The sequence below is a fragment of the Equus caballus genome, chromosome 13, assembly GCF_041296265.1.
Source record: "Equus caballus isolate H_3958 breed thoroughbred chromosome 13, TB-T2T, whole genome shotgun sequence".
Classification (NCBI taxonomy): domain Eukaryota; kingdom Metazoa; phylum Chordata; class Mammalia; order Perissodactyla; family Equidae; genus Equus; species Equus caballus.
The window spans coordinates 302044-328954 of NC_091696.1; the positions used below are offsets into that span (position 1 = coordinate 302044).

The window sequence follows — 26911 nt, forward strand, 5'->3', positions numbered from 1 at the left end:
ACGTCCACAGCCAACTGATTTCGACAAGGGCGTCAAGACCATTCGGTGGGAGGAAAATAGTCATTCAACAAACGGACGACCGGACACCCACGTGGGAGGGAATGAGGGTCGGCCCTTCCCTGCTCCGTACACAGAAATCAGCTCAAAGTGGACCGAAGACTAAATGAGCTAAAACCACAAACTCTCAGATGAAAACGAGCTCCTGAATCGCCATCTCTGAGCCACGTAAGATCACGGGGCACAGAACCGGGACAACTCCGGTCCACGGTGGTCTAACCCAGCCGTTCAGCCACCTCACGGTGAGGAAACTGAGGCCCGGACACGGAGAGGCCCCCTGTGTGAGGCCGCTGACCGCCAGCACACCCGCCCACTCCGACCCCAGCAGCCTCAGGAGCCCCCTCGGAGGGCACGCTCTTGGAGACAAGAATGAATGAGTGGAATGAATGAATGAACTTCTTGAGACCCAGCCGCCGCGGCCCCACAGCCCGCCGCAGTCTGGAATGCATGGCCCCGGGGGAAGTCTGGGTGGGTGACCGGCCCCCCGTTCCACGGAGGGGACAGTGGGAGCTGGCACTGCCAGGCCGTGCAGGGGGCCGGGGCGGGGCGCCTGGGCCGGCAGAGGGGGAAAGGCAGCCCAGGGGTCAGGCAGAGTTCACGGCGCCCGCGGCTTCTGCTCTGCCACTCGGGCCAACGAGGCGCGGGGCTTCCCGCTCCAGGGGCCTCAGCTGCTCGGGAGCGCAGGTCCGGGCAAGTCGCAGCTGCCTCCTTCTCCAGAAACGCGGCTGCGGGGAGAGGCCGGAGCCCCCCCTGGGGACAGAGGAGACCGGGGACCCCGCAGGCGGTGCTGGGGGTGCAGCCCCATCTCCCTGGGGGCCTGCGGGGCTGAGCGGGGACCAGGACGGACTGGGGGCAGCTGGACAGAAAGGCCAGGGTCCCCCACACCTGCCCCGGCCAGCCCACGCCCAGGGCACCCAGACAAGGTGCCCGTTGTCCCCCCGGACCCCAGAGCCACCATGGGGTGAGGCCCACCAGGCCCAAGAGATCGGAGCTCATCTCAGAAAGAGCCAGAGTGAGGGGCTGAGCCCGGCCCCCAGGCCAGGCCCTCCGGCTGGCCCCACACCCTGCAAAGGGCACGGCCGGCCCACAGCCTAGAAGTGGTGGCCTGGTGATGGGCACAGAGCTGAGCTGTCAGGAAGGGGCTGGGGTCCCACCTGAGGCTGGCCACACCCATCCTTGTTGCCTGAGGGTGAGCACGGTGTGAGGGCCCAGGGTCCCCCGGGGAAGGGGGACGGGGGCTCAGGGCCGTGCTCCATGGCCGAGGGCTTGGGCCCGGCCCGCTGGGGAGGGTTGCAGCCCGCAGCGTTCTGTGTGGGGCGGCTCCCTCACCAGCCCAGAGCCTGCAAAGGATCCCCGAGGGGAGAGAAAAGTTTCTGTCTGTCTGTCTGTCCTGCACAGCAGAAGCACAAAGGGCCTCCTGGCTGTGCATTTGCGGGAGGGGCCCCGGGGCCACGGGGCTGCCGGGCCGGGTGGCTGGTGCATGGACCGCTGCCCACGGACGGGCAGGCCGGGGCCAGATAGCGAATGCTCCACATTTTTTGGCGGCTGGAGGGCCCGGTTGGACACAGGCGCCGCTGTGTTCTGCAGAAACCCCAGGCTTTGTGTCCCGGTGCCCGCAGGGCGTGGGGTGGGTTCCAGCACCGAGGGGGACAGGCCGGCTCCCCCACCGTCCCCGCCCCAAGGCCAGGCCGGACTCTGACCCCACCCAGGGGTGAATCCAGGGCTCCTCCCTCAGCGCAGCCACGGTGACCTGAGCTCGAGGACCCTGGGCACCCGCTGGGCCGCCAGCCTCCCTTCAGGGGCCCAGAAAAGGCTCGGACCCCAGCCCTGCCCCCCAGGCCCCAGCCGGTGCAGACAGACAGGGACCTGGGAGACGCTTCCAGCTGGAGGAGGCGAGAGCGAGGGGGCGCAGCCTGCGGCGAGGGGCCGGCCGAGAAGCCCCCAGGCCTCCATCTGCATCCACATGGTTCTGCCCGGTGAGGGCCATGGGCACGGGGACACAGACCGACAGCGCGGGTGGGCGCCCTCCGCCCTCCCCGTCTCCGGAGCTGCACACGCAGGTAGACCTGGGTCACTCAGACGTCCTGGGTCCAGCTCAGCCTGAGGAGCGGGAGGGGCCTCCCGCGTCCAGGGGGACCCACGACGCCTCCGAGGGTCTGCTCTGGGCCGGGCCCCTTCATGCCAGAGGCCAGCACCACCGTCCAGCAAAGGGCTCTGCCAGTGAGAAGCGACTCGAGGTCACACGTCAAGGTCATCCAAGGTCACACGGTGAAGCACCTGAGGTCACACTGCCGGGTGGTCCAGCGCGGGAAGAATCCAGCAGACACATTCTCGCTCCCCACCCTCGGCTGCCCCAACAAGCTGCCCTGAGGGTCCCCAGACAGACATCTTGTGAACGTCCCCCATCCCCGGCTTGGGTGAGCTCGGTCCCTCACTGTGCTTTCCAGGCCCTGGGCCCCAGCGGACATGGCCACTTGTTGAGCCCCGGCCCAGAAACGCTGGCCCTGTCACCTGGGCCACCCCCCTGTCTGGGCCCAAGACCTGGCTGGGATTCGGAGGGAGGGGCCGGGGTGGCAGGGAGGCGCTGTGGGGACGGGACACGTCCCAGGGCGGTGTAGACGGCCCAGTGCCCATGGCCCCTCTGGCCGCCATGTCAGCAGCTCTGGGTCCCCCGCGTCCCTCCAGCCTCCCACCGGCCCCGGCAGGCGCCCCCCGAGGCCTCAGGAGGGAGCTCACCCGTTCACATGGGCCCGACCCAGTAGACACGTGTCCCCCTCCGCCCGGGCACAGCCCTGGGAGGCGTGGATGGATCCCGGGGTGGGGTCTCCCCACTTCACTGCTTCATCCCAGCCCCTCTGCCCGCCCAGCCTCCACCCCGGAAACGGGTAACGGAGCCGGGCCTGGTGGACGAGACGCCTGAAGCCCTCGGGGGGCGGCTGGGGCAGGGGGCTCGCCCAGAGGGAACGTGGGACACGACGGGCACAGGGCACAGGCCGGGGACACGCCACCCGGAACTGAGGCCGGGGGTCCCACGGCCGCCACTCGCCCACCACACACTCACGTCACAGGGAAGCCACGCGCCAGAGCCCGGCCCGGCCGGCCTGACCCCTGTCCCACCCAAACTGTTAATTTAAATAAACATTCTTTTGAAAAGTTAAACTTTTAAGTCGCTGCCAAAAACGAACGTTCACAGCTTCGGGGCCAGCTGAATTCGTAGCACGCGGCTGGGTTAACACAGACCCTCCCGGCCGCGTGGTTTGTGCCTCTGTAACGGGCGCCACGGGCACAGGCGGGAGGGACCGACTGACGGTGACCATGTGTTGTCACCACCTGTCACCTCCCGCCCCTCAGTTCTGTGACGCGGTGACGGCAGTAGTGTTCTCGGTGACTCAGTTCCACGCGGCTCTGAGCACAGCCTGGTTCGCAGTCCGTGCCCAGCAGACACCAGCCATGTCACAGGTCAGAGGTCAGGGCCTGGAGTCCCCCTCCAAGGGACGGGGTGCGCAGGGGGCACGTGCAGCCCTGTGCTCCTGCGATGGGAGCAGCTCGCTCTCCCTCGGGGTCCGCGTGGCGGCCGCTTTCCATCTGCCGATGCTGCTCCGAGGCCCAGACGGAGACCCAGCAAGGGACGTGGTGGGCCAGCCCTGAGCAGTCGCCGACTTCTTGGCGTACCCAGGGTTCCTCGAAGGAGAGGCCCCGGACACGCTGGGCAGAGCCATAGAAAAGCCCTCGGGCCACGTGGGCTCAGAACTATCGGCCCCAGACCACAGCCTCGGCCGGGCACGGACGCCATCCCAGGCGGGGCAGGTACCGCTGCGTTCACACCCACCCAAGCCGGGGGCTCCACTGGGGGGTCAGGAGAGAACGGGGGACGTAGTCGCTCGCGGTCACCCCAGGGGCAACCCCACGGGCAACAAGGGGTCTCGCTGGTCACTCGAGCCTCTGGCTTTGAGGACGGGACGGCAGGCCTGGGGGACACAGGCTGCCCGGGTCACTGGCTCACCCGCGAGGACAGTGCGGTCGACCCACTTGTGAGATAATCCGTCCTCGACCGCCAGGCTCGGCGGGTGGCCGGCCTCCATCTCCAGGAGGCCACGTGCACTGGCCGGATGGCGCCTTCGGGCCATTCCCGGAAGGTTCCGGAATGCCGAGGGCAGGCCACGTTCTGTGAGCCCTCGTAGCGGGCTGGCCCAGAAAGCCGTGACCTCCTAGGAGAGCCGGGGTGCAGACGTGGTCACGCGGCTAGAAAAACGTGGCCGCTAAACACTTCCCACTTGTACAGGTTTTGCCGGTGGGTTTTTTTTTCCTTTTTGGCTCAAAAATACACACTGCAGGCTCCCCAGTGGATGAAACCGACAATATTCGATAAAACCCAAACTTCGCCTTTATGAGATGGCACCGCGCACCCACACGGCATGCTGTGGCGCACACGCGGCGCGGGGCATCCTACCCAAGACAGCAAATGTGGGTTCCGGCCGAGCCCCGGCGGCCGCAGGGAGCGAGCTGGGCAGCCAGGCGGGAAAGCTGCTCGCACCGCGGGCTCCAGCCCCCGGGAGGCGACGCGGGGCCGGCGGGCGATTGGTTCACGCTCCGTTCTCTCCAAACGGTTTAAGCCCAAAAGGAAAAGCAATGGGGGTCGAGGAGGAAGGGAAGAGCCGGGAGCACGAGGACACGCCTCGGAGGAGGGTATACACCGCGTTTATTTAATACAGCTCGCTCGCTCGCGTCCCACTCGGGAGAGACCGTCCCACCGTCCTGACCGTCACAGCAGCCTGGTGTCACCGGCGTAAACGCCATCCAGGAGAGGATTAAAAAAAAAAAAAAAGAAAGAAAAAAAGAAAGCTAGGCAGAGAGTAAAAAGGAAAAGCTTAATAATCACTTTATGGTGTAAAAAAAAAAAACCCACTTAAGGCTCTGGGGAGGGTTTCGTGCAGACGTAACACCACCGCGAGGAGACGCGGATCCGAGACACTCCCGGCGCCCACGGGCCCGTCGGTGTCCGTCCGGGGTCGTCCCGAAAGCGGGCCCCGTGTCCTCGGCTTGAGCACCTGTGGCCGCCCTGGACAGACGTCCAGTCCCCGGGGCGTCCCCCACTCCGGCGACCGTTCAGACGTTCTGGGAGTCAGTCCGCGTGCGCTCGCTCGCTCGCTCACTCTCTCGCTCTTTGTTTGGACGAGGGAGCTTCCCCACGTCCCGTCGCCGAGGGCGACGATCTCGCCTTGACGTCACAGGAAACACGCGTGGGCCGTCTCTTTGTTCTCCAGGGTGCGCACGGGGACGGGTTTCACGGAGGAGAACAAAGACCGCACGCCGGCCACAAGCACCGTACAGAGTTCAGGAATGTAACACGCCACGTACATCCGTGTCCCGGGGAAGGGCTGCTGGCTCGTCCTCACCTCACATCTGCAGGAGACGGAGAGACACACTGAGCGAGAGGCGGGGCTCGAGCACGCGGCGCCGCGCGGACGGCAACCCGATCCGGCCCAGCGCGCGCGCACACACAGCGTGGCAGGTCTCAGATTTGAAGTTTCCATGAATTTTCTCAAAATCAAACACGTCTCGTTACCTTTTCTGTAACACCCTGCCCAGAATTGGGACCAGGCTCCCGGACTAACCCCGTTCTCCCATTGTATAGATGGGGGAAACTGAGGCCCAGAAAGGTTCTTTTGCCTTTCTCCACACCTTCCTCTTTCTCCCAGCCTAGAGCTTGATGTGATTTCTGGAGCTCTGGCAGCCTTCTTGGGCCATGAGGCAACCCTGAGAATGGATGCCCTCCAGACACTTTGAGCGGGTGGGTCTACACTGAGCTCTGGGCCAGAAGCATCGTCCCCATCCCACGTCTACCACTCGTTCCAAAACTCGTCCCACCAGCATGCCCGGAGCCCAAGCCCAGCAGGGCCTGGGGGAACCAGGACACCTGCCTCTCCCTTTGGGGTCTCTGTCATTGGCTGGCCCATGGGGCCAGAGCCCAGTGGTCTGAGGCCTGGATGCACAGCCGGGCACAAAGCTGCCCCCCGCCACACCCTCGGGCTAGCAGAAGCCAGGCCACACCATCATTTCGGGGTGGCTCCTGGGACCTACTGCGTGGACCTTTCCCCCCCAGAGGATGCTCGAGTGGACCTGCCCCTGGCCTGGCAGCTCTGCAGCCACGCACTGGACCCGACTCGTCCCTAAGAATTCTCACGGCTGTTTGTTTCAGACACACAGGCTCCCGCGGGCCCAGAGCCACGACCAGGCCCGCCAGAGCTAGACGGGCCAACACCAAGGGCCGGGAAGCCTTGAAACTGCCCCTCCAGGAGGAGACTGGCTGCCCAAATCCCGTTTTCCTCTGGGAAGCATGGTGCTTCTCTAAAAGACTTCCTTTCCCAGGCCCCTGGCAGCTGAGGGACGGCCACGGGCTCGAAGCAAGAGCCACCAGGTGGGGTTTCTCTAAGAGGGTTCTTTCACCCTTCTTCCCATCTGTTTCTTCCAGTGTGGAGTGTAGATGTGATTTCAGGAGCTTTAGCAGCCACATAGGGCCATGAGGCAACTCTGAGGATGGCCACCACTGGTCCTAGACGGAGGAGTGCCCCTGATGGCACCTTGAGACAGCCGTGCCTGCTCTGGTCTGCGGCTTTACGTGAACAGTGAACGTCTACCTTAGCTCAAGCCTTATTTCCAGGGTGTTCCTAGACCCCTGTGAGCCTCAGTTTCCTCATCTGTCCGATGGGCAGGGAACCCAGCTGGAAAATGGCAGAGCCACCCGCCTCCGCTCAGAAAACCCCAATCACTGCGTTCCCGTGAGGCCTCCGCCTCCCGATCATGGATAGAGCCCGAAGCCAGGGCGGGCGCTGGGGCAGCCGCGAGCCGGGGTCAGGCTCCCTGTGGCGGGAAGGGCGTCGGGATGGAGCAAGGAGCCCGCAGCCCAGCCCCACACCAAAGCCGCAGCGCGATCAAGGCCAATCAGGGCCGGGTCCGGCCGGGGGGGTGATTGTCCGTGCGATCGGTCAGCGCGCCTCCACCCGCGGGGCTGCGGCCCCCGCGGAGCGCCTACCTGGTCGGCCGCCTTAGGTGGGTTTTAACCTCTTTCTTTTCCGCTTTTTACCTGACTCCCTGCGCCTTCCTGTTAACAGAGGCAGGACGGCGACACCGCGCGGTCAGCACCGAGCCGCCGTCCTCCCGCGAGAGCCTCCATCGGCCCGGCTGAGCGCCGGCCCTGACTCGCTGGCAGGTCCCGGGCAGCGGGCAGCCCGCCGACCCGGTCGCAGCCTCAGACCCCACGGCCCCCGCCCGGCTCCCGGCCGCGCCCGCTTACCCGTCTCCTCCTCGCGGGGGCCGGCGGCCGTGCACGCGCACTCCAGGTGCTCCTCCAGCCGCACCTGCACCTCCTTCAACTTGGGCTTCTTCCTGACGTACTCCACCTTGGCCACCTGCCGAGACCAGGCCGTGAGCCCCGTGGCCGCCACGGGCGCCACGCGGGCCACCGCCGACCCCCGACCTCCCCACCACGGGAGACGCAGTGCCTGTGCCCGGTCCCTTTCCATTGAAAGTAAACCGCTAAGGCTGTGGCCCGTGGGAGGAGGTCTGAGCCCCAAGGTGGGCGGGGAGGGACGGTGATGCTGCCACGTTTGGGGGACAGCCAGGGCCGCGGGGCGTTTCCAACGTGAAATGATGCTACAGGAGAGACAAGGCCGCGGCCGAGACTCCGGGCTGCTGCCCGAGGCCCATGAGGAGGCTGCTGGGTCTGGACGGGGTCCCCGGTCTGTTATGGGCTCCAGATGAGGACCCCACGGGCTCCGGGCCACGCCGGCCCCACCAAAAACCTCTTCCCCAAAGCAGCCGGGCCGGGCGCACGGCCTCCTTGTGACCCCCAGGCCACAGCCCTCCTGGAACCGAGGAAGCCGCCTCAGAGACGAGGGCAGGGGCCCCGGGCCGTCCCAGGAGGGGCTGGGGGCCCAGAGCCGAGCGGTGGGTCCTTGCCAGTCGCGTGAAGGCACCGCCGCCCGTCCACGGGCCTCACCAGCCCGACCCCTCTGGGCACAGAACCCCAGCACAGGGACCCACGTCCACACCTGCTCCCGGGGAGGAGACGGCCCAGCCCCGAGGGCCCGAGGCACCGTCCAGACAGCCGAGAAACCAAACCCCCACAGACGCCAGGTCGGGGCCCCAGAGGCGGCTTGTTCTGTACCAGGAGCACAGCTCCACCCTTCCACATGCGCACACGGATGCACACGCCTGGCATCCGTGAACACGTAACACACGACCCAGGGAGCCCTGTCGAGCCTCGTGTGCCAGGCCGCAGACCCACGCGCCATCCCCCAGCTCCATCCGTTTGCACAGACGCAGTTCTCCAGTGGCCCCAGGGGGCCCCCAACCCGAACGCCTGCAGCCCAGGCTCTGGGCCCCGTGGGGAGCTCGTCCCAGGCCTCGCGGAGCCGGGCGCACAGCTGACACTCCGTCTATGCCAATGTTCGCCCCGGGGACATCCACTCCGCCCCTTCCTGATCATCCAGGGAAACTGAGGCAGAAGGGGAGCAGAGCCCGCCCAGGTCACACTGCAAGCACATAGCGGCACCGAGGCAACTGGGAGGGCCTGGAGCCCAGAAGCCGGAGGAGCCCCGGGCAGCAGGGTCAGCCCTGCACCCTGGCAACGGGCGGCCCAGCCCGCGGGTGAGCCGGCCCTGAGGCTTGTCCCGACCTGGCCACGGCTGCTCAGCCACATTAATGGTTAACCCGTAGTGCAAAGGGTGCTAGGCGAGCAGCGGCCGTGGGAGAGGCGTGCGGCCCGGGTGTGAACGCAGCGGGGCGGGCCTGGCAGGTTTCCTGGTCAAGAATCGGGAGAGAAAGAGAGGCCCCAGGCAGGAGCGGCCGCAGGTGGGGGTCTGTTCCCTGGGGGGATCCAGGGTTGCACTCACCTGTCCACCTGCCACGGGACCATGAGCCCCGGTCGGGGGGAGGCGTCTCCAGACCATGTGGATAGACAGACGCCCTGTCCTGTCTACAAAATGGGAGCCAGATCACACCCACCCAGGGGTCGCCGAGAGGAATCCACGAGGCCACGTCTATGGAAGCTTCTGGAAGGGGGGCCCAGGTGGCCTCGGGAGGGAGGGAGGCAGGCCTGGAGTCAGCACTTCCCTTCTGAACCCCCAGCTCCCAAGTCGAGAGAGGCCAGTGAGCAGGCCCCAAGGGCCACTGGGGGTCGTGGACGGACCCTCCCTCCCTCGAGGTCACAGGGTGGGCCGCACCTCAGCAGGCGTCCCAGAGAGCAGATGGCGCCCGGCCCTCGGGAGGTGGACAAGCCTCACCCAGCTTCCTCGGGGGACAGACACGGGGACCTGGGCTCAGCCGAGCCCCCCGATTCCCGGGCAGAGGGGAGCAGGCTGTTTGCCCAGACAGACGGCCGGCGGGGTGGCGGACAAATCAGAAACGCCGTCCCCCGCCCGCGGCCCCCATTGCAAAGTGCGAGGAGCACCGGCCGCTCGGGTCTGGGACCCACTTCTCTGCAGACGGCCCGTTTTTATCAAAGAAAAACAAACCGCGGGCGGTGAGCACACCTGCCGCGGGAATGCGAGGATTCCGACGCTCCGCCCCGCACGTCTGGCAGGAAACGGCCGCATTCCTCCCACAGGGACGCGCCGCGAACGTCAGACCCTGAAACGTGTGCTCAGTGCCAGCCGGGCCCACAGGACGAGACGCTCCCCCCGAGGGACCCGGCCGGGCGCCTCGGCCCCCCAGATCCACCCAAGAAAGGACCTGGCGAGGCCGTCACGTCCTCTGGATGAGGAGCTGGGAACTGAGGCCCTGCTGCCCACCAGTCCTGGCTGGACACAGGCCTGTGCTGCAGGGGAACCCACCCCTCCCAGAGTCCAGGCAGGCATCACCTCAACTTGACAGATGGGGAAACTGAGGCAGCACAGACAAGGCCGCCTCTTTGCTGGAAGGAGGCCTGGACTCGGAAATAGCAGAAACCCTGGGCTCGTCCCTCGACCAGGAGGGGGTGGCTCCTGAGTCCGGGACGTGGGGGCCCCCGAGTCCATACCCCATGTCCCCTCCCCAGCCCCCCACAGCCGCATAGAATGAAGCGGACGCCTGGTGAAGGGGACGACCTCAGCCCTTCCCCTCACCCAGCTAGAGGTCAATGTGGCACGGAGAATGGTGACCCCAGGCTCCGGGACCTGATGCCAAAGGGCCATGCCCCTGGGGCCGTGTCCAGCTTCCAAGGCCCGAGGCGTGGGCCTCCCTGACCCACGGGGGCTTCCTCAGGCAGACATGGGGTGGCCCCGGCCCCACGTCGAGACACAGACCACCAGAGCCACTGCCCTCGCCCTGGGCCCTGAGCCCTGAGCAGGACCCCCGGCAGCTGACGGGCTCTCCTGCTCAATCAGGCTGCAAAGCCCGGCCTGGCCCCGGGGGGACACACCCACACCCCCATCCGAAGCCTGCGGTCAAGCAAAGCAGAGCCTCTGCCGACCCCCTGGACGTGGCCGCAGAGCTGGTTCCCGGTCTCTGGGCACCTGGGGGACCGACCAACTTGTTCGTTTACTGACCAGCTCTGATGCGGCCCCAGGACGGTGGGGACCGTGGGGCTGCCAGGCCGCCCCCCAGAGGCTCCCAGTCCAGCTGCCGCCTGAGGGCAAGTCCCAGAGGACAGAGGACAGCCCCCCACCCGGGGCCGCTGACCCCCGGCACCCACCCCACAGGCCCGGGGTCTGGGATTCCTCAGGCCAGGCGTGGGGGGCCGGGCGGCCTCCACAATGGGCCTCCTGTTCCCGTCACCTCTTGTCCCCTCTCAACCAGAACCCCACAGCCTGGGGCCGGATGTTTTCCTGCCAACCCTCCGCAGGAGGCAGGGCCGGGGTCCCAGGCGGGCACCCAGTGAGCAACCAGCTGCCTGGGCTCCAGCTGCAGGACCAGGCCCCCACCCCCTGGGCTGACCGCAGCCCCGTCTGGGCCGAGAAGGGCCCTGGGCTGGTGCCCAAGGCAGAGATGGACCACGGCTCCCAGGAGGGGCCGCCCACCCTCCCTCCCGCTGGCCGTGCTGGAGCCTCTGGATGCAGCCCACCTGCTTCGGGGGGGACCATGGCGGGGGGTCACTGCCCACCCAGGACTGGACACTCCCCAGGCCTCATGCCACAGGGAGCAAGCGGGGTGGGGAACAGCGGGGGTCCCCAGGATGGAGCCTCACTCTGCTCCAGCATCCCCAAGCCGGAGACCCCATCTCAGACAGCACCCCACGCCCGTCGCATCTGGAGCACCCGCCACCCCCCCCACGCCCCAGAGAGAAAGACCGCAGGGTCCTGGGTGTTTGGGGCCCAGGACACACTACATACCAAGGGGGGACACCGAGACCCAAAGGGGCACAAGTTGTGGAGAGCCGGCGGGCAGGCAGGGCCGTTTGGGTGCCGAATGCACAGTTGGGCCTCAGTTTCCTTCTCTGACAAACCAGAGCAACAGCAGGAACACATGGTGTCTGGGCAGGGGGCCGAGAAGCCTCAGCCGGGAGCCAGCGCCCCAGGGGCCACCTGGGGCCGGGCAGGAAGCCGGCGGAATGCGCTCGCTCAGCACGCGGAGTGCGGCCTGGGACCAAGGCCCTGCGGGTGAGTCCAGGGCAGCTGTCCGGTCTCAAGTGCTTCCCGTGTGACCACAAGTGGCCCGGCCGGCCCCACAGCCCCACAGCGGGACGGCTTCCCTCCGGCTCCCCACTCCAGCCTGGCGGGCACAGGGATGCGGGACGATGCCGATGGTCAAGGAACAAACTCGAATGCGCCCCCAGAACCGACAGCCTCGTTCCAGGAGAATCGGACCCGCCGGCCATCAGAGGCCCAGCCGAGAAGGGGGCCCTGTGGCCCAAATCCATGCCCCCCCAGGGTCCAGCGGGACCAGAGCCCACCCAGAGGGCAGAGCCCCCAGAGGCCAGAAGATGCCCCGAAACAGGATGGCCAGCTGCCCCGGGGCCCTCGGGGTTCCACAGCCCCAGAGCGGGGTCACCGCCCTGCAGACCCATGTCACAGACAAGGCGGGACGGGAGCGGCCCCCAGCCCTGGGAGAAGCTTCCGGACCCCACTCGGGTCTCAGGGCAGAGTGAGCACGGCTCCACGAACTGAGGGGACAGCGCACGGCCTCACAGAACCTTCCGGAGAACGGCTCCACCAACAGGCACATCCCAAAGGACGGGGGCGCCCTCCCCGATTCACGCAAGAGAAAGTGAGTGTCGGCCGGCAGAGGGGACCCACGCCCCAGCTCCGAGCCCCGGCCCCGCCTCCTCCCCGGCTGTCCCAGGGCTCACCTTGACGCTGCGGTGGTGCACGCGGGTCGGCTGGCACTTGATGCTGCTGGTGTTGCAGCAGCCCGTGCAGCGCTTGACCTCCACGCACGGCGGCCAGATCAGGAAGTTGGCGGACGTGGGGTCCACCTGGCTCCGAGGTATCTCGTAAATGACCGTGCGGGTCTTACAGACAGCGGGGATGGCCTCCTCTGCAGACGAGAGCTGCGGTCAACAAATGCGGAGCCCGCTCCCCGCCTCCCGCTGGCACCCGCGCCCCCTCCGTGACGCCCCCGGGGCTGCAGCTTCCTCCACAGGACGCTGGGAGCCGAGTCGGGGGAGGGCAGGGGCCCGAGTGGCTGTGGGTGCGGCTGAGGGCGGGTGGGCCAGGGACCCCCAAAGTCTCCTCCATCAAGGCCCAGGGACCCAGGACAGGACACAGACACGACACACAGACATTGGGACACAGTCTGGTGCACGACCTTCCTCCCCACGCCGGCCTCAGGCCCAGCTGGGCGTCTGCAATGGCCGCCTGGCGCTGTCCAGCCATGGGGACCGGCCAACGGGAGGCCCTGCCGCCCAGACACGAGCCTGGGATGCCCGGCCAGCAGGCGGAGAGCCACTCGCCAGAGCCGCTGCCCCAGCAACACCACGGGGCCGGAGCCCAGAGCCAGGAGGAGCCTCCAAGGGTGCGGGGGGCCCAGCACGGCCCCGACACGCATGCCCCAGCCCCTTGCACGACCCCGCGGCCAGCACGGGTGGGCCTTCCCTGCGCCGACGAGGGGAAGAGCCTGAGATGAGATCAAAAGACCAGACCGGCCTGCCCTCGCCCCTGTGCCTGGTCAGCCTGTGTGTCCCCTCCTGTGGGCTTGAGATGACGTCCCGGGGGCCCTGGGGCACGCAACTCCTCGGGACCCGGGACCACCTGGGCAAGGAGACACGCTGGTCCCCCGAGAACATCTCGCAAACAACGCAGGCTGGGTGCCAGGCGTCTGGTCGCCCCATGGGGGTGGCAGGCTTCGCTCACGGCCCAGCCCAAGGCCGCCAGGTGGGAGGGGCCCAGGGAACCTGGCCATGAGGACAGAGGGCGGAGCCAGGAGACCAGCCCTTAGAGAACGGGGTCTGAGAACGTGAAAGGCGTGGTCCTGAGAGCAAACCTCACCTGGGGGGCCCGCTCGCCCTAACTGGGAACCGTGTGCCCGCACGTCAGGCTAAAGGTAGGAGCTCTAAGCCAGCTTCTTGGAGGAGACCCAAGCTCAGTGGAGGAGCCACGCGCCCAAGGTCACACACACTCAGCAGCTTCAGGACCCCCGATGACAGGGGACTGGGTGGGCCACACCCCCCAACTGTCTCCCCAGGGCCAGAAAGCAAACGCAGAGACCCCCTAAGAGAAGAGCCTGAGGCCCAGAGACCCCACCGGCTCGTCCTTCCTCACGGGGGTCCCACGATGCTCGAGAGCGAACAAGAACCAAGACACCCCAACCCCGGGCCCTGGGGGAGCCCCAGGAGCGGGCAGGGCCGCAGGCAGCCCACCAGGCGCGGCTCAGGAGCCCCAGCGCTCCGCGTTAGGAACTGGGGACTGAACACGGCCACACTCCCCGCGAGGCCTCCTGGAGAGCAGGCCCCAACAAGACCGGGCACTTGAGGAATTTACGATGGCTCTCCGCTCCTGGAAACTCTTGGCCCCGGCCAGGCCTGCAGCGAGGAGCGGGCGGGCGGGGGCAGAAGGGGGTGGGGGGAGGCCCCCGGGGACGGCAGGCGGCCAGAGCTGAGGGTGCTGGGGACGGACGCTCACTGAGGCCACAGCGGGGAGCCCGCCCAGGCCCCAGAACTCACCGATGCTCCTTTTCCTCCGGATGGGCACAGGCCGCTTCTCGGCCGCATGCTTGGTGGCGTGGCCCCCGTGGGCTCTCAGGCTGGTGTCCAGGGCATCCTCGGGCCCTATGGGGAGGAAGAGGAGTTGGGCACCAGCCGGCCAGCGCCCACCCACATGGCAGCCAGCACACCCCACCTGTCTGCCCCACCTCCTTCCCCAAGATGATGACGGGGGACCCCCAGGAGACCTTCCACGCCCGCAACAGGGTGAGGAGAGGTCCCTGAAGTGAAGAGGATGGAAGATGCCCGAAAAGATGCCGCCGACCCCCACAAGCCCACACGGAGGTCTCCAGGCCGTGGCGCCCTCGCTGCAGCTCACGGCAAAGCCGCAGACTTGGGGGGGCCTCCCCTTCCTCTCCAAGGAAGAAGCCCTGAGACCACTCTCTGCGTCCACAAGACCCAGAACCGACAGGCCTGCTGCTCTGCGCCAGGCCCACCTCCCGGGCAGGGTGCCACCTCGGAGAGCAGGCTGGACAGCGGGCTGACGGAAAGAGGAGCAGAGCCCGCAGGGCAGCTTTCCCAGCGCACCTGTGTCCGCCTCCCTCCCTCCCTCTCGCTAAAGCCACACCCTTGATGGGGCAGCCCAACCTTTGAGGGACAGCCAGACCCCACTCGTTCCTGAAGTCAGTCCACTCCGAGGGCGAGAGGGGGAGACACCCCAGGAAACACAAGAAAGACACATTGCCTCCTGCCCAGTGTCCAGCAAGGGGCAGCCGCAGGACGGACAGGGGGCGGCCCGAGCCTGGCAAACACGGGGATAAGCTGGCAGGATGAACAGTGCCCGAGAGCCATGAGCATGGAGGGGGGGCCCTCAGCCAAGATCAGAACTGGACCCCAATCCCCCAGCCGGTTAGACTCCCCGGTGCATACACCTCCCCAGACAGGCTGGGAGAGGCCCGGGTCTCCCAGGCTCCTGGAAGGAAAAGAGGCTGCGTCTGGCCCAACTGGCTGGAAGGATGAAGTGGGTCACACCTGGCCCCCCAGCCTTGACCCCCAGACCAGCTGGGGGTCTCTTCCCACTTCTGGCCTCCACCTCTGCCTCCCCACAGATAACCAAGGCCAACGGGTCCAGGAAGGCGGGCCCCACGGCCAGGAGCTAAAGCAGCTGCACCACGTCCTGTCTTGCCATCTTTTCCCCAAGAAGCTCGACTGGTGTCCTGGCCACCAGCCCAGACCAGAGGCCCCTCCTCGGTGCCCAGCCACCTGGGCCTCGTCGACGGTCCACCAACCACCAAGACTGAAAAGCTGCACGTTTTAAAACGGAAACGGAAATCCGTGCGTCAGGCGCCAACGGCGAGAGACGCGCTCCCAGAATCCTGAAGCCTGAGCAGAACGCAACTTTTTGCCCAAAACGACTCGATGTTGCACGCCTTTTTTGAAGACCCAAAATCAGACCAGAACTGGACTACTCATGCCGTAAGAATTTCCCATCAGCTAACTGTTACAAGAGGCGGTTTTTTTTTTCCACGAAAAAGTGACTCTCATGAGTCACGTCCTGGTGGTGGCCACGGTGCCATCGCCAAACCAAGGAGCAGCTGGTCCTCCGCTCGCAAGAGGAAAGTTAACGACAGCGACGACGTTGGCTACCATTTTCCGACGCCTTCCCACGGCCAGGCGTTCACCGCTTCACTCGTGACAATCCTAACGTGTGTACAGGGGGCTGAGGACGCTGGGCCCGAGAGACAGGCAGACAAGCAAGGACAGACAGAACCGGGAGCCTGTGGCCAGGCTGACGGCCCTCCCGCCCGGCCTGGTAAATAGAGGCAACGACAGCCCTCCGGTTTATCAGCCGAGCTGGAACCTGAAACGGCGACTTGCTTTTGAGACACAAGATGGACAGAAAACGGCTCCTGGTCAGACAAGACCATCCCTCGCCGCTCGACCAAGATGGGTGGTCAGCGAACCAGGCGCGACCCCCACACTCATGGGGGAAGCAGGCGATGGACGGATGCTGGTTCAAAGGGAACCCCACGGGCGCGAGGCCCCGGAACTTCTCTGGGGACAGTCAATCGAGTGGTTTCCCTCTTGTCCTTCGTGCACGGATGTGTGAACACAACTCAGATGTGGAAAGTCCCCCACTCTTGGCCTTGGCGCCTCGTCAGGGCCCGAGGGGACATTTACGGATCAGTTACTGAGTGACCGCAGATGGGCGCCTGGCCAGTCCAGCCGAGAACAGAGCTCCCGAGGCCGCTCCACCAAGCGGTGTGTTGTCATCGCACCTGACGAACAGGCCCCAAATTCCACAGCATTCAAGGACCACATGGCGGCCTCTGGACGCCAAAGCCATCCATGAAAAAATCAACTACCCGTCACTCAGTACACACTCCCGGAATGTGGCGGGCTCCGAGAAGTTTCCGGAGCTGGTCTAGGACTCCTCCACCTCAGGGCGTCCAGCCAGACAGCCTGGAGCCTCAAGCTCAGTTTCCACATCTGTAATGTGGGGGTGCAGCCGGCCCCCTGGGAGGACCCAGGATCCCACAGCCAAACGCACAGCTCCACCCACTCGGGGGAGGAGCCAGTCTGCTCAAAAGCCTCTTTTGGGATTCCTGGGCATTAACCTGACACCCAGAACGGCCCCTTGGAAGGGCCACCCCGGAGTTTTTACAAAGAAGGATAGAGGAAACCGAGGAAGGAGTCAGCCCCCAGACGCACTGATCCCAGACCGGCCTCTGGATGGACCTAGCGGGCAACCCAAGGCCTAGAGGGGGAGCTGACGGCCCAGGTGTTTACAGCCTCCCCAGCAGCCCGACCAGCTTCACGTCTTCCCCTCACTGGGAACAGGAGTCGAGGCAGAGCCCCCCAGAACAAGTTCTAGAAGCAACCGGACCACTCCGGTGCTCAGGCCAGAGACGGTGGGCTCCTGGATCTCAGCTTCCACGCCTGTGACGGGAGCGCTGGACCAGGAGGAAGGACACCCAACCCATCTCGGGGTCTGTGTTGCAAAGGGTAGCCCCGGGGGCAGGGCCAGCGACCAAGGCCCCTCGTCTGCTCTCACTCCAAGTTTCCCAGGCACTGGGAGTCGCACCCTGAGAATCACCTTATAGACCCCACAACACCTGGCAGGTGGACAGCAGGCAGGGGACCCACAAGCCACTCACTGGAGCAGGAGGAAGATGAGCACCCCCAGTAACGGGGGAACCTGAGAATTGGCTGGGGCATCCCCGCTTCTTCAGTTTGGACCACCCCAAAGACGCTCAGGCCCAGAAGCCCCCAGGTCAGGAATGAGCTGCCCGCTGAAGGCGTTAATGGGTGGGGGGTGGGGGAGGCGGGGCTGCAGGGACCAGAATAAGAATGGGCCCAGCAGAAAAGTGAATGGCCCATTTCCCGGTGGTGGTGCATCCCACAGCCATCCCACAGAGAGGCCTGACCCTTCACAGGACTCGCTGGGGTAAAGCAAAAAAAAAAAAAAAGCCCTGGAACCTTTTGGGGGAGACAGTCTCCCCACTTCCCAAATCCATCCGGGACCATCAGAATGCAAACAGGCGTTTGCCTCACATTCTCCTCGGGGCAACACAGCAAGCAGCCAGATTGAAATCCCCCCCTGGCCCAACTCTGATCTCCAAGTGAAATTCTACCCCCTTCCCGATAAAGATCAGCCCGAGGATTTCCTGGGTCAAGAAACTACAGAAACCGGCGGCCTGGCTAGAAAATGGTTTTGGCACAAAACGAAAACAGCCAGGCCTCGCTCTGCACCACCGTAATTAGGTACAAATTTCCAAATGACTCGACATGTGACTTTACTGAATTCCCCCTCCGCCCCCCTTCCCTTCTTCAGGGCCGTTCGAGGGAGAGGAAAATCTTCATTTCGCTTACAAACCTTCCACCCGACCCGTGCCTTTACTCGCTCGGTTGGACAAGTTCACTCGGGGCCTCTCTTCACCATCCACAGTAAGTTTTCCATGTGAGTATTTTCCTAGTTGAATCTCACACCGGAGTTCCCACCCATGCGATGCGGGCCAGAATCCTTGCCCTCTGAGGGGGCTCCCTAGGGCCCACCGTGCACCGCAGCCAACCGGCTGTCCCCACCACCTCTGCCCACCGGGGCCGGTCCAAGTCCACAGCGACGCTCAAGAGCTTCCGAACTCCGCTTGACAAATAAACTGTTTTGTCAAGTGAGTGGCTCCACTCCAGGGCCTAAGGATGAGCCCCAACAGCAGATGCGTCCAAGGCGCGCCTTTTTATTGCCTCGTGAAAAGGGAAGGCACGGACCTCCCGCGACCACAAAGGCCCGGCCCCTCGGCAGGAGCCTGGCGAGTGCGCGGCGGCCACAGGGGGGCCCGACCCGGGGGCACCGGCTCCTCCCACGCCTCCCCCCGCCGCGCGCGCCCAGGGCTCTGCGCCCGGGCCTGGGCCGGCTGGCGCGCTCCTCCGGCCGAGGGCAGGCGCGGGCCGCACACCTGGCCGGGCCGCCGGCGCCCTCTATGCGGCTGAACTTTCTGTGACACACCAGGCATTTTCCTTAAATGCAAAAACAATCCCCGGGCGAGCGACCGAGCGAGCGAACAGCCCTCGGCCGCCGCCACCGGGGGAGAAAGTGGCGACTGGAAGAGAAACTCCTGACTCATGCGCCTGGGCTTTTACGGCCCGAGGTTGGATTCTGACCTTTCGGTGCGCTCCTGCGCGGCGCCCGGCCCGGCCCGAGCGCGGGAGGCGGCCGGGGCGCCCTCTCCACCCGCCCGCCCGCGCCCTCCCCGCGCGCCGAGGAAAGGGACGCGATTTACCTACGGAGTCTATCTCCAGGAGTCGCTGGAGGTCCCGGATGCTGTGGATCTGACTGCGCGCCAGCCTCTCAATCAGCTCGCGGGGGATCTCGGCTTCCTGCAAGGAGAACCACACGGTCAGCGACCCCCCGAGAGCGCCTGGCCCCCCGACCAGGCCCGGCCAGACCCACGCGGGCCCCGCGCGCGCAAGACGCCCGCCCCCCTGCCCAGGCCCTGGAGCCGGAGGCCCGGGGGTGGGGCTGGGTGAGACCCCCCCCAAACCCTAGTCCCCATCCCTGTCTGCCCTTTGCAAAACGAAAGTCCTTCCCGCTCCTACAATTCCACACAAGAGCCCCGTGCCCCCCTCCCCCCGCGGGGTGTCGGTTACAGGAGGTCTGGGGGCGGCGGGGGCCCCGAGTTCCTGATTTAATGGTGAAAGCGACATGGAGAAAGATCAAGTTGAAATGCGTCACGGGTCGGCGACCAAAGTCACAGCGGCCCCAACACTTTAATCCAGCCCCCGGGGGCTTAAATTTCACACCCCGGAATCCCCGGCCGAGCCTATGGGGGAGAGGGTCTCTCCGGCTCACACACGCGCGCGCACACACTCGCTCACACCCACACTCACACTCGCCCCACCCCGGGCACTGGCCCAGCCGCGGCCCTAGCGCCGACCGAGACGCCCCAAATGCAGCCGAAGCTGCCGGGGACGCGAGAGTTAAACATCCACCTCGCGCCGCTCCCCGGCCCTGCCCAGACCACCCCCACCGCACGCTCCCCCCGCTCAGCCCTGCTTTTTAAAGGGAGTCGGGGGTCGCCGGGGTGGGGGGGGGGAGGTGGTCTCGAGCACCAGGTTCCCAGGACTGGGCTGCAGAAAGTCATTCATCACCGCACGGCTCCCGGGGACCCGGGATTGGAGGTTGGGGGGTGGGGGACGCCGGCGGTGGGAGGGCGCGGGCGCCTGGCCCGGCCCCGGCTCGCCTCGCGCAGCCACCTGTAAGCAGGCCCCGGGCGGGCGGGACTGCGCGGGCCCGGCCGCCCCGCCGGGCTTGGCGACCTGGAACCGGGGGCTGCGGCCCCGCGCTGCCCACCCCGCCTGCCGTGGGCTCCCGCCGCAGCCGCCCCTACCTGCCCCTCGGCCGTTCTCCTTCCCTCCCCGGGCTCCGCCGGCTCACACACCCCCTTCGGCGCTCCCCGAACCCCGATACTGCATCGCCCGCAGCGCCCCGGGTCCCCTCCCCGGAGACGAGCCCGCGCCCCCCGAAGTTTCTCCCCACTCGTCCACCCCGCCGCCCTCCGCGGCAAAGCGACGCAACACGCTGGAAACTCACCAGACACACTTAGGCATGGCAGAAAATAGAACCCAGTTGGGAAAATTCAAAAACCGACCACCCTGACAGAAATCAGAACGCGCTCCGCAGAGCCCCGGAGCCCGGGGCGCCCCGGCCAGCCGGCGGCCGCAGGGAGCGTGCGCCGGGGGAGGCGGAGAGGGGCCGGGGCGCGGGGGTGGCACCCACCTCGGCGAGGGCATGGGCGAGATATCCGCAGCCGAGAAGCAGGAGGCATGCCCAGGTCCTCATCGCGTCCCGAGGCGCTGGCGGCTCGGCGGGGAGGCGAGGCCGCGGGGCGGGCGCTCCAGCCGGACTCCTGTGGCGGCGAAATTCAGTACCATCCCTCAGGGAGCGCGGCCCGGAGGAGGGTGGCGCGGAGAGCAGGGAGCCGGCGGAGCGCGCCCGGCGCGAGCAGCGAGCGCGGAGAGGCAGGCAGCGCCAGCGAGGAGGAGGAGCAGGGAGTGCGCGCTCGCCGCGCCCGCCGCGCCGGGAGCCTCCTGGGCCGCCGGGTAGGGGGTGGGGACGGAAGGGGCGGAGGGCGGGGGCTGGGCCTCTTCCGTGGTGCGTTCCCGGTGCTGGCCGCCGCCGCGCTCGCTCCCCGGCGCTGGCTTTAGGAGCAACCCGGCCGGCAATTCCGCGAATCTGCGGGCATCAGCCCCGAGAGGGACCCCGGAGCGAGGCTGCAGCCGCCGCCGCCGCACCACCCATCACCTGTCTGGACGCCCGGCCGGGCCCCGGGCGCGGGCTCGCGCTCTCCCCGCGGGCTGCGGGCTGCGGACGGCCCCCCGCGCCCACCGCCGGCCCCGCGCTCGCCTCCGGCCTCCTCTCGCCGCCGCCGCCGCCCGGCCGGGCACGGCGCGGCCCAGCACGGCGCGGCCCGGCGGCCTGCGTGCGCCCCTCCGCGGCGCGCCCTCGGCTCCGGCGCCGCGCTCCGCCCTCCGCCGGCCCGAGCCGGGCAGCGCCCGCGGCCGCCCGGGGCCTGGCCGCGCGGGCCTGAGGGCGGGCGCAGGGCCGAGCCGGCGCCGCCGGGAGAGGAGGGGGAGGAGGAGGAGGAGGAGGCGCGGGCAGGCCCGGCTCGCCGGAGTTGTGCGGGCTCCGCAGGGCGCGCGTGTGGAGCCGGCCGGCCGCGGGGAGGGGGTTATAGCGCCGCCGCCGCCGCGCCCCTCCCCCGCCCCCTCCCCCTCGCCTCCCCCGGATTCCGGGCCCCGGACCCGCACCTCGGAAGCGCGCGGGGGCCGCAGGGGCCGGGCAGGGCCCGGCCTCCGCCGCCGCCGCCGCCGCCGCCGCAGTGAGCACACACACGCGCTCACGCGGGCAGGGAGATCCATCAACGCCGGCGCCCGGCTCCGAGCACGGCCGCCGGGGCTCCGCGCGCCCCTCCCTCGAGCCTGCCCGCCCCCCGTGCCAGCTGCAGTCCTGCGGCACCGGACGGGGAGGGGAGGAGGCCGCCGTCGCCGGCTCGCCTCTCTCGGGCCCCAGCGGTGGCGGAGGGCAGCGCCCGGAGCTCCCACGCCAAAAAGGGCAACGCGAGCCGCCCCCGCCCGGCGCTCGGGCCTCTCTCCACGGGTCGGCTCCGAGGCTCCTGCGTCCCCCTCTCCATAAAAGGAAGGGAGCGAGTCTCCGGTGGGAGGTGGGGCGGGTCTAGGGGCGCGTTTGGGGCACTCACCTGGCGGCCGCCACGCGCCCCCGCCCAGAATCCGGTGCCTGGGGCGTCTGGATGAAGCCTCCACCCACATTCCGAGAGGGGAGAGCGCCCAGGTCGGAGGAGGGGGCTGCAGCGAGCCTCGTCCCCACCCTGGGACCCCGCGTCCCCAAGTCCCCGCTCCCTCGTGGAAGGCCGGGCCGCGGCCTGAGCCGGGAACTCGCGAGGGTGGGAGGGAAGGACGGGAAGGGAGCCGCTCGTGAGGAACCCCCCGGTCTGAACCTCCCTCTCCGGGATCCGCTGGGCGCACAGAGCGCCACCTCCGGCCGAGGCGCGGCACGGAGCGCGGTGCGGGGGAGCGACGCGCGGGAGGCCGAGGCCTGCGCGGGGTCGGACGGCTCCCCCGCCACGAAAGGGCAGGTGCGCCCTGGTGGACGGATCCCGCCCGCCTAGGCCAGGTGGGATCGGACCCCGGCCGCGGAGGGTCCCTTGAGGACCAGGCATAGAGGGGTGGCTGGGCATGCCACCGCGAAGCTAGACGGCCCAGGCCCCTGGAGGCCAGGAGGTGCCCGGGTGGGTGGGCCCCGAGAATTCTGCCCGGCCTGGCCCTCAGCCCCCAGCGCCCCCGTCCCGTGGGCTAGGCCCGCGCCCCCTCCGGCCACACAAAGGCAGTAAAGGCGCAGCCCGCGGGCGCTCTTTCATCCCCGCCTCGGCGGGCTTCGGCATTTCAAAGGCCCAGTCCCAAGGGCGCTTCGGGGGGCGCTCCCCTTCCCCCCAAATACCGGGAGAGGTGGGGGCGGGGCCTCTCCTGCAGTGTCTGGAGGGCCCGGGTCCACAGCGCCCTCCCTCCCGGAGCCTTCACACACCTGCGGCCGCCGGCGGCCCTGCCTCCCCCTGGGCCACAGCCCCACCCTGCGACCCTGATGCCAGCGCCCTCCCCGGCGGTCAGGATGGAAGTCCCAGGGAGAACCAGGGAAAACTTGGAAAGGTCTGGAGGGCACGTGAGAGCCAGTCGTGTCTGTCCAGGTGGAACCTCCTGTGGCTTCCGAGAGGGAGACCGCTGGGCAATTTCTGGAAGGATGCCAGAAGTGCAGCGTGGGGACTGGGCCTGGACGCGGTCTGATGGTTATCCCCAAAGCTGACCATGTCACGCCCACTGAGCCTCCGACTCCTGGCGGGCAGAGAAGACCCCAGAACACGTCTTTGGGGTTAAAGGACAAGGTTTGATAACGGGTGTGGGAATGAAGGAGGAAAGGTTGGTTGAATTGAGGACGGGGGCGCGGGTCCCTCCCAGCTCCAACCTCTGCACAGAGGGTCGCTGGTTCCCCCCGGGGAGGGGGGGGCTCCGCAACACCCCTGAGCAGCCCGTCCTGGCCTGGCACTTCAGGGGCGCCCAGTTCGAGTTTGGGGCCAGGAGGGGAGGTCTGGGGACGCCTTGGGGCGTCGTCCCCGGGAGTCTCCGGCCAGAGCGAGGGCGGGGAGCACGGGGAGGCCCGGAGAGCTGCGGGGGGCAGCGCAGGCCTCGCTCTAATCGCCGGACGCTATTAAAAATAAAACCGCAGCTGGTCGTCATAGCGACCGCGACAACAGCGGCCGCGAGGGTGGCAGGACTTCTGCAGCCGCGCGACAGCCGCCTTTTTGGGGGACACTCGGGGCACGACGCGCGTGCGAGCACCAGGGCCCGCCCTGGGTGGGACGGGGACGCCCCTAACCCCACGCGCCCCACCCTCCCCCGGATCCTCGTAAGAAACTGGTCCCTAGAAAGTCTGTTTCCAAGAGCTGGAAATGGAGACCGGAGGACCGACTTGACCAAGGGGTCACCAATTTGGGTAAGAACTCGCGCCCGAGGCCTCCCTCCCCCGCACCCCGCCCTTTCACGCTCCGGCCGCCCTCCTAATTTAGGCCCCTGGAGGTGGGTTTCGGATGCTCGGCTCCGAGAGGCCGGGCGCGCGGGGGCGACCGCACCTGCCAGCCCCCCGTCGTGATCCCCTCCGGACCAGGCGTGGTCACGTGCTTCCTCCTGCCCGGGAATCGAGTTTCACTTCCAGCCGCTATTAGGCGGTTCACACGGTTCGCTGCAAACATTGATAATGAGGCTAAATATACACTCCAGTCGGGAGGCGTGGGCGGCCGTGCCCGAGCGCGCGGGCGCGGCGTTCCGGGCTCTGCCGGGCATCCCCGCCCAGGCCGGGAGATCGAGGCGCGGTCCCCCCACCGACGCCCGGCTGTGTGCGGGAGGGAGAGACCCGCCCCCCCCCCCCGACTCCGGCCGCGGGCTGCGGGGGTGCGCGTCCCCGGGGGACTGCGGGCGCCCCGAGACGGGCCAGAGGGCCCCGCGGAGGAAGGGGGCGCTGCGGGGTCTCCAGGTGGGGAGGCGCTGATGGGGGGTGAAGGTGCACCTGGCCGCCCGGGATGTCCGGCCGCCCCCGGAGCCGGAGCCGGGGCTTCTGGGCTATCTCGGGAGTCCCGGGCGCGCCCCGACGTGCCCGCAGGCCCGTAATTAAGGTGAGTGAGGCGCTCCAAATAGGCGGAGAGAGGGGCCCCCGTGCAGCTGGTTCCCTCCGGCCCACTGCCTGTGACCCTGCCAGGGAGGAGCCGGGAGGGCCTGGGCGGTTCCTCAGAGCTGGGTCGCGGGCTGGAGGGGGACGCTGCCTTTACGAAGGACCTGTCACCAAGCCGGGCGCTGTGCGTGGTGGGCAGCCAGCATGTCACCCTAAACTGCACCTCACCCCACTCCTGCTCTGTCTCTTGCTGCTCTGCGCCTGCCTGCGGCCTGGCCCCAGTCGGTGCTCCATCGCTGCCGTCGTTGTTGTTTCCCGGGGTCAGGGTCGTGACTAACATCCACCGAGCCCCTCCGTCCCTGAGCGGCTTCGTTTCCCGCAGCAGACCCCAGGGAGCACAGACCTGTCCCACCTCCCGTGTCACAGAGGGAGCGTTTGAACGCCAAGAAGTCAGGCCACAGGCCCCCGTCCCAGAGCTGGGGAGTGGCGGAGTACCGGGAGGCCGGCTCCCCGACGGCACGGGCCCCTCTGTGCCAGCCTATTAAATACACGCGACACAGGACGCATTTATCCCACGGTCTGCAGAAGGATGTGTGGCCACCGGCCATAAAGGATGTGGAGCCCAGGCCCACCTGATCCCCACTGCCGGGGGGACGGGAGGGGCACACCCGAGTTTTGGCTGCCCTCTGCCCCTTGACCTTGGCCTTCTTGGTGTGGGTCGTCCCCAATCTGCCCTGGAGAATGGGGGCCAATAACCCCCACGCAGGGCCATCTCCCCCGTCCACGAGGAATCCACCAGGAAGAGAAGCAGCCATGCACCTGTGCATACATGCACACACACACCTGCAGGGCCGAGGGGGCCCCAGGCCAAGGGCCCGGCTGCGCGGCTGCCTGCTCCCAGGTCACACAGGTGGAGGCCAGTTGGGCATCCACACCAAGCTCTCTGCCCCATGCCGGGGTGGAACCAGAACAATTTGTAATGACGTAACACCACCGTCCCCTTTATCTCTGGGCAAGGCTTTCTGGGTTCAGGGCCCTTAATCCCGGAGCAGCTCAGCCGAGTGGGCACGGCTCCTTGAAGATCAAAAGTGCCCGTACAGGTGTTAATTAAGCCATGCCCCTGGCCCGCCTCAGGCCCCGGAGGCTGGAGGCTCGGCTGGGAATCAGGCCTTTCCAGTTCAGGCTCCCCAGAAAGGAAGATAAGCCCGCGAGCAGAGCAGGCCGAGAAGGTGTTCTCAGTGTTGTCTTAACTCCCCATTAAATATTTGTATTTCCTTTTTTAAGTACACAAACAGAAATGCAGTTCCAATCGCGTCGAGCCCGCGATCCTTTGTGACTGTTTTGTGGGTGAAGGCCGACGTTAAGGGACGCTTGGTGGTGGCTTCAGGAAATGAAGGCTGTTGCTGGGCTGTGCAAACGGGAGCCACCGGCCCCGAGTGGCCGCTGGGCACGTGGAATGTGGCTGGTCTGAATCGTCGTGCTGTGCTGTGCGTGCAAGCTCACAGCCTTCGAGGACCCCGTAGGGAACAAAGGGTGTCAAATTTCTCATTGGTAACTTTTTTATTAATTATGTGTTGAAAAGATAGCATTTTTTAGAATGGAGTTAAATAAACTGTATGATTGCAATTCATCTCATCTGTTTGTCTTTCCTTTGTTAACGTGGCTACTAGAAAATTTAAAATGCCTTGCATGGCTCCAGTGATGTTTCTCCTAGAAAATGCTAGTCAAGACACCCGGAGTTCGTGTCTACACCGTGGAGCCAACTGGGTGAGGGGGCTGCCTCCTGCCCAGAAGACAGCAGAGCCCTGAACCCCCAGAGATCCTGGTGACCAGCAGAGCCGGGGGTCAGTTTCACCCTGACCCCCCCTCCTAGCTCATGAGCTGTGTGACCTTGAGCAAACTTTGGCGTCTTGCAGTCTCAGCTTCCTCCTCTGGGTAACAGCCAGCTCAGGGGGCTGCTTTTAAGAAATATTCACTCGGCAAGTATTTATGTGCCGGGCACCATGCAAAGCATTGGGGGTGCAGCCCTCTTGAGCCCACGATCTCTTTGGGGGAAGCCATAAAGAAGTGATAAATACACCATGTCAGGCAGGGTATTTTGGGGATGGGCAGGAAGACCTATCTGAGGAGCCGGTCACGAGAAGGTCCAGGTCAAGCATTCTAGGCAAAAACAACAACAGCAGGTGCAAAGGCCCTGAGGCAGGAACTGGCTTGGCTTGTTCAAGGAACAGGAGTAGGGGTTGGGTAGGAGGATATGAGCTGGGAGGGGAGGGCAGTGGGGCAGAGCAGGAAGGCCTCCAGACCCAAGTAAGAAATTCGGTTTTTATTCTTGGGGGACGGGGCCATTGAAGGAAGGGCTTTGGGGGAACAAAATGTAGGAGCATAAACAGGAAGTTTGACGAGCGCCCCCAGCCTTCCAGCCTCCCAGGCCAAGCAGCAGGTCCCCCTTCCCTCCCTGGCCCCCCAGGGTCTTCGGGGTTCATGGGGGAGTCCCTGTGTCCTGGACGTGATTCCAAGGATGGGGCAGATGCTGGCCTGAGTCGTCCGGCTGGCCACCTGTTTGA

At 66.7% G+C, this 26911-nt stretch overlaps 1 protein-coding gene and 1 long non-coding RNA gene across 10 annotated transcripts; one reads left to right on the forward strand and one right to left on the reverse strand.

Annotated features, from left to right (window-relative positions):
* Positions 1–4739: 4739 nt before the first annotated feature.
* PDGFA (platelet derived growth factor subunit A) lies at positions 4740–22737 on the reverse strand. 9 transcript variants are annotated; one of them, XM_023655054.2, is made up of 8 exons: positions 21871–22148; positions 20391–20520; positions 18895–18991; positions 14135–14239; positions 12323–12510; positions 7352–7466; positions 7091–7159; positions 4740–5460 (listed from the first exon to the last, which is right to left on the reverse strand). In XM_023655054.2, exons 2-7 carry the CDS (start codon positions 20451–20453, stop codon positions 7104–7106), a joined length of 624 nt encoding a protein of 207 aa, XP_023510822.1. In that variant the 5' UTR covers positions 20454–20520; positions 21871–22148; the 3' UTR covers positions 4740–5460; positions 7091–7103. The 9 variants fall into 9 exon arrangements, with proteins under 9 accessions (XP_023510822.1, XP_023510824.1, XP_023510823.1 ...); XM_023655056.2 differs by lacking the exon at positions 21871–22148 and adding an exon at positions 21422–21563; XM_023655055.2 differs by lacking the exon at positions 21871–22148 and adding an exon at positions 20916–21053.
* Positions 22738–23417: 680 nt separating this feature from the next.
* On the forward strand, positions 23418–25977 carry LOC106781512 (uncharacterized). Its single transcript, XR_011424230.1, has 2 exons — positions 23418–23675; positions 25632–25977. It is a non-coding gene; the product is annotated as an uncharacterized lncRNA (long non-coding RNA).
* Positions 25978–26911: the final 934 nt, after the last annotated feature.

Bases quoted from the DNA above. Each gene is read 5' to 3' on its own strand.
- PDGFA (XM_023655054.2), bottom strand. From the start codon at position 20,453: ATGAGGACCTGGGCATGCCTCCTGCTTCTCGGCTGCGGATATCTCGCC. The intron at 18,992-20,390 runs GTGGGTGCCACC...TTCTCCTTGCAG, and splicing joins TCGCCCATGCCCTCGCCGAG to GAAGCCGAGATCCCCCGCGA. The intron at 7,160-7,351 runs GTAAGCGGGCGC...CTCTGTTAACAG, and splicing joins CCCCCGCGAGGAGGAGACGG to GAAGGCGCAGGGAGTCAGGT.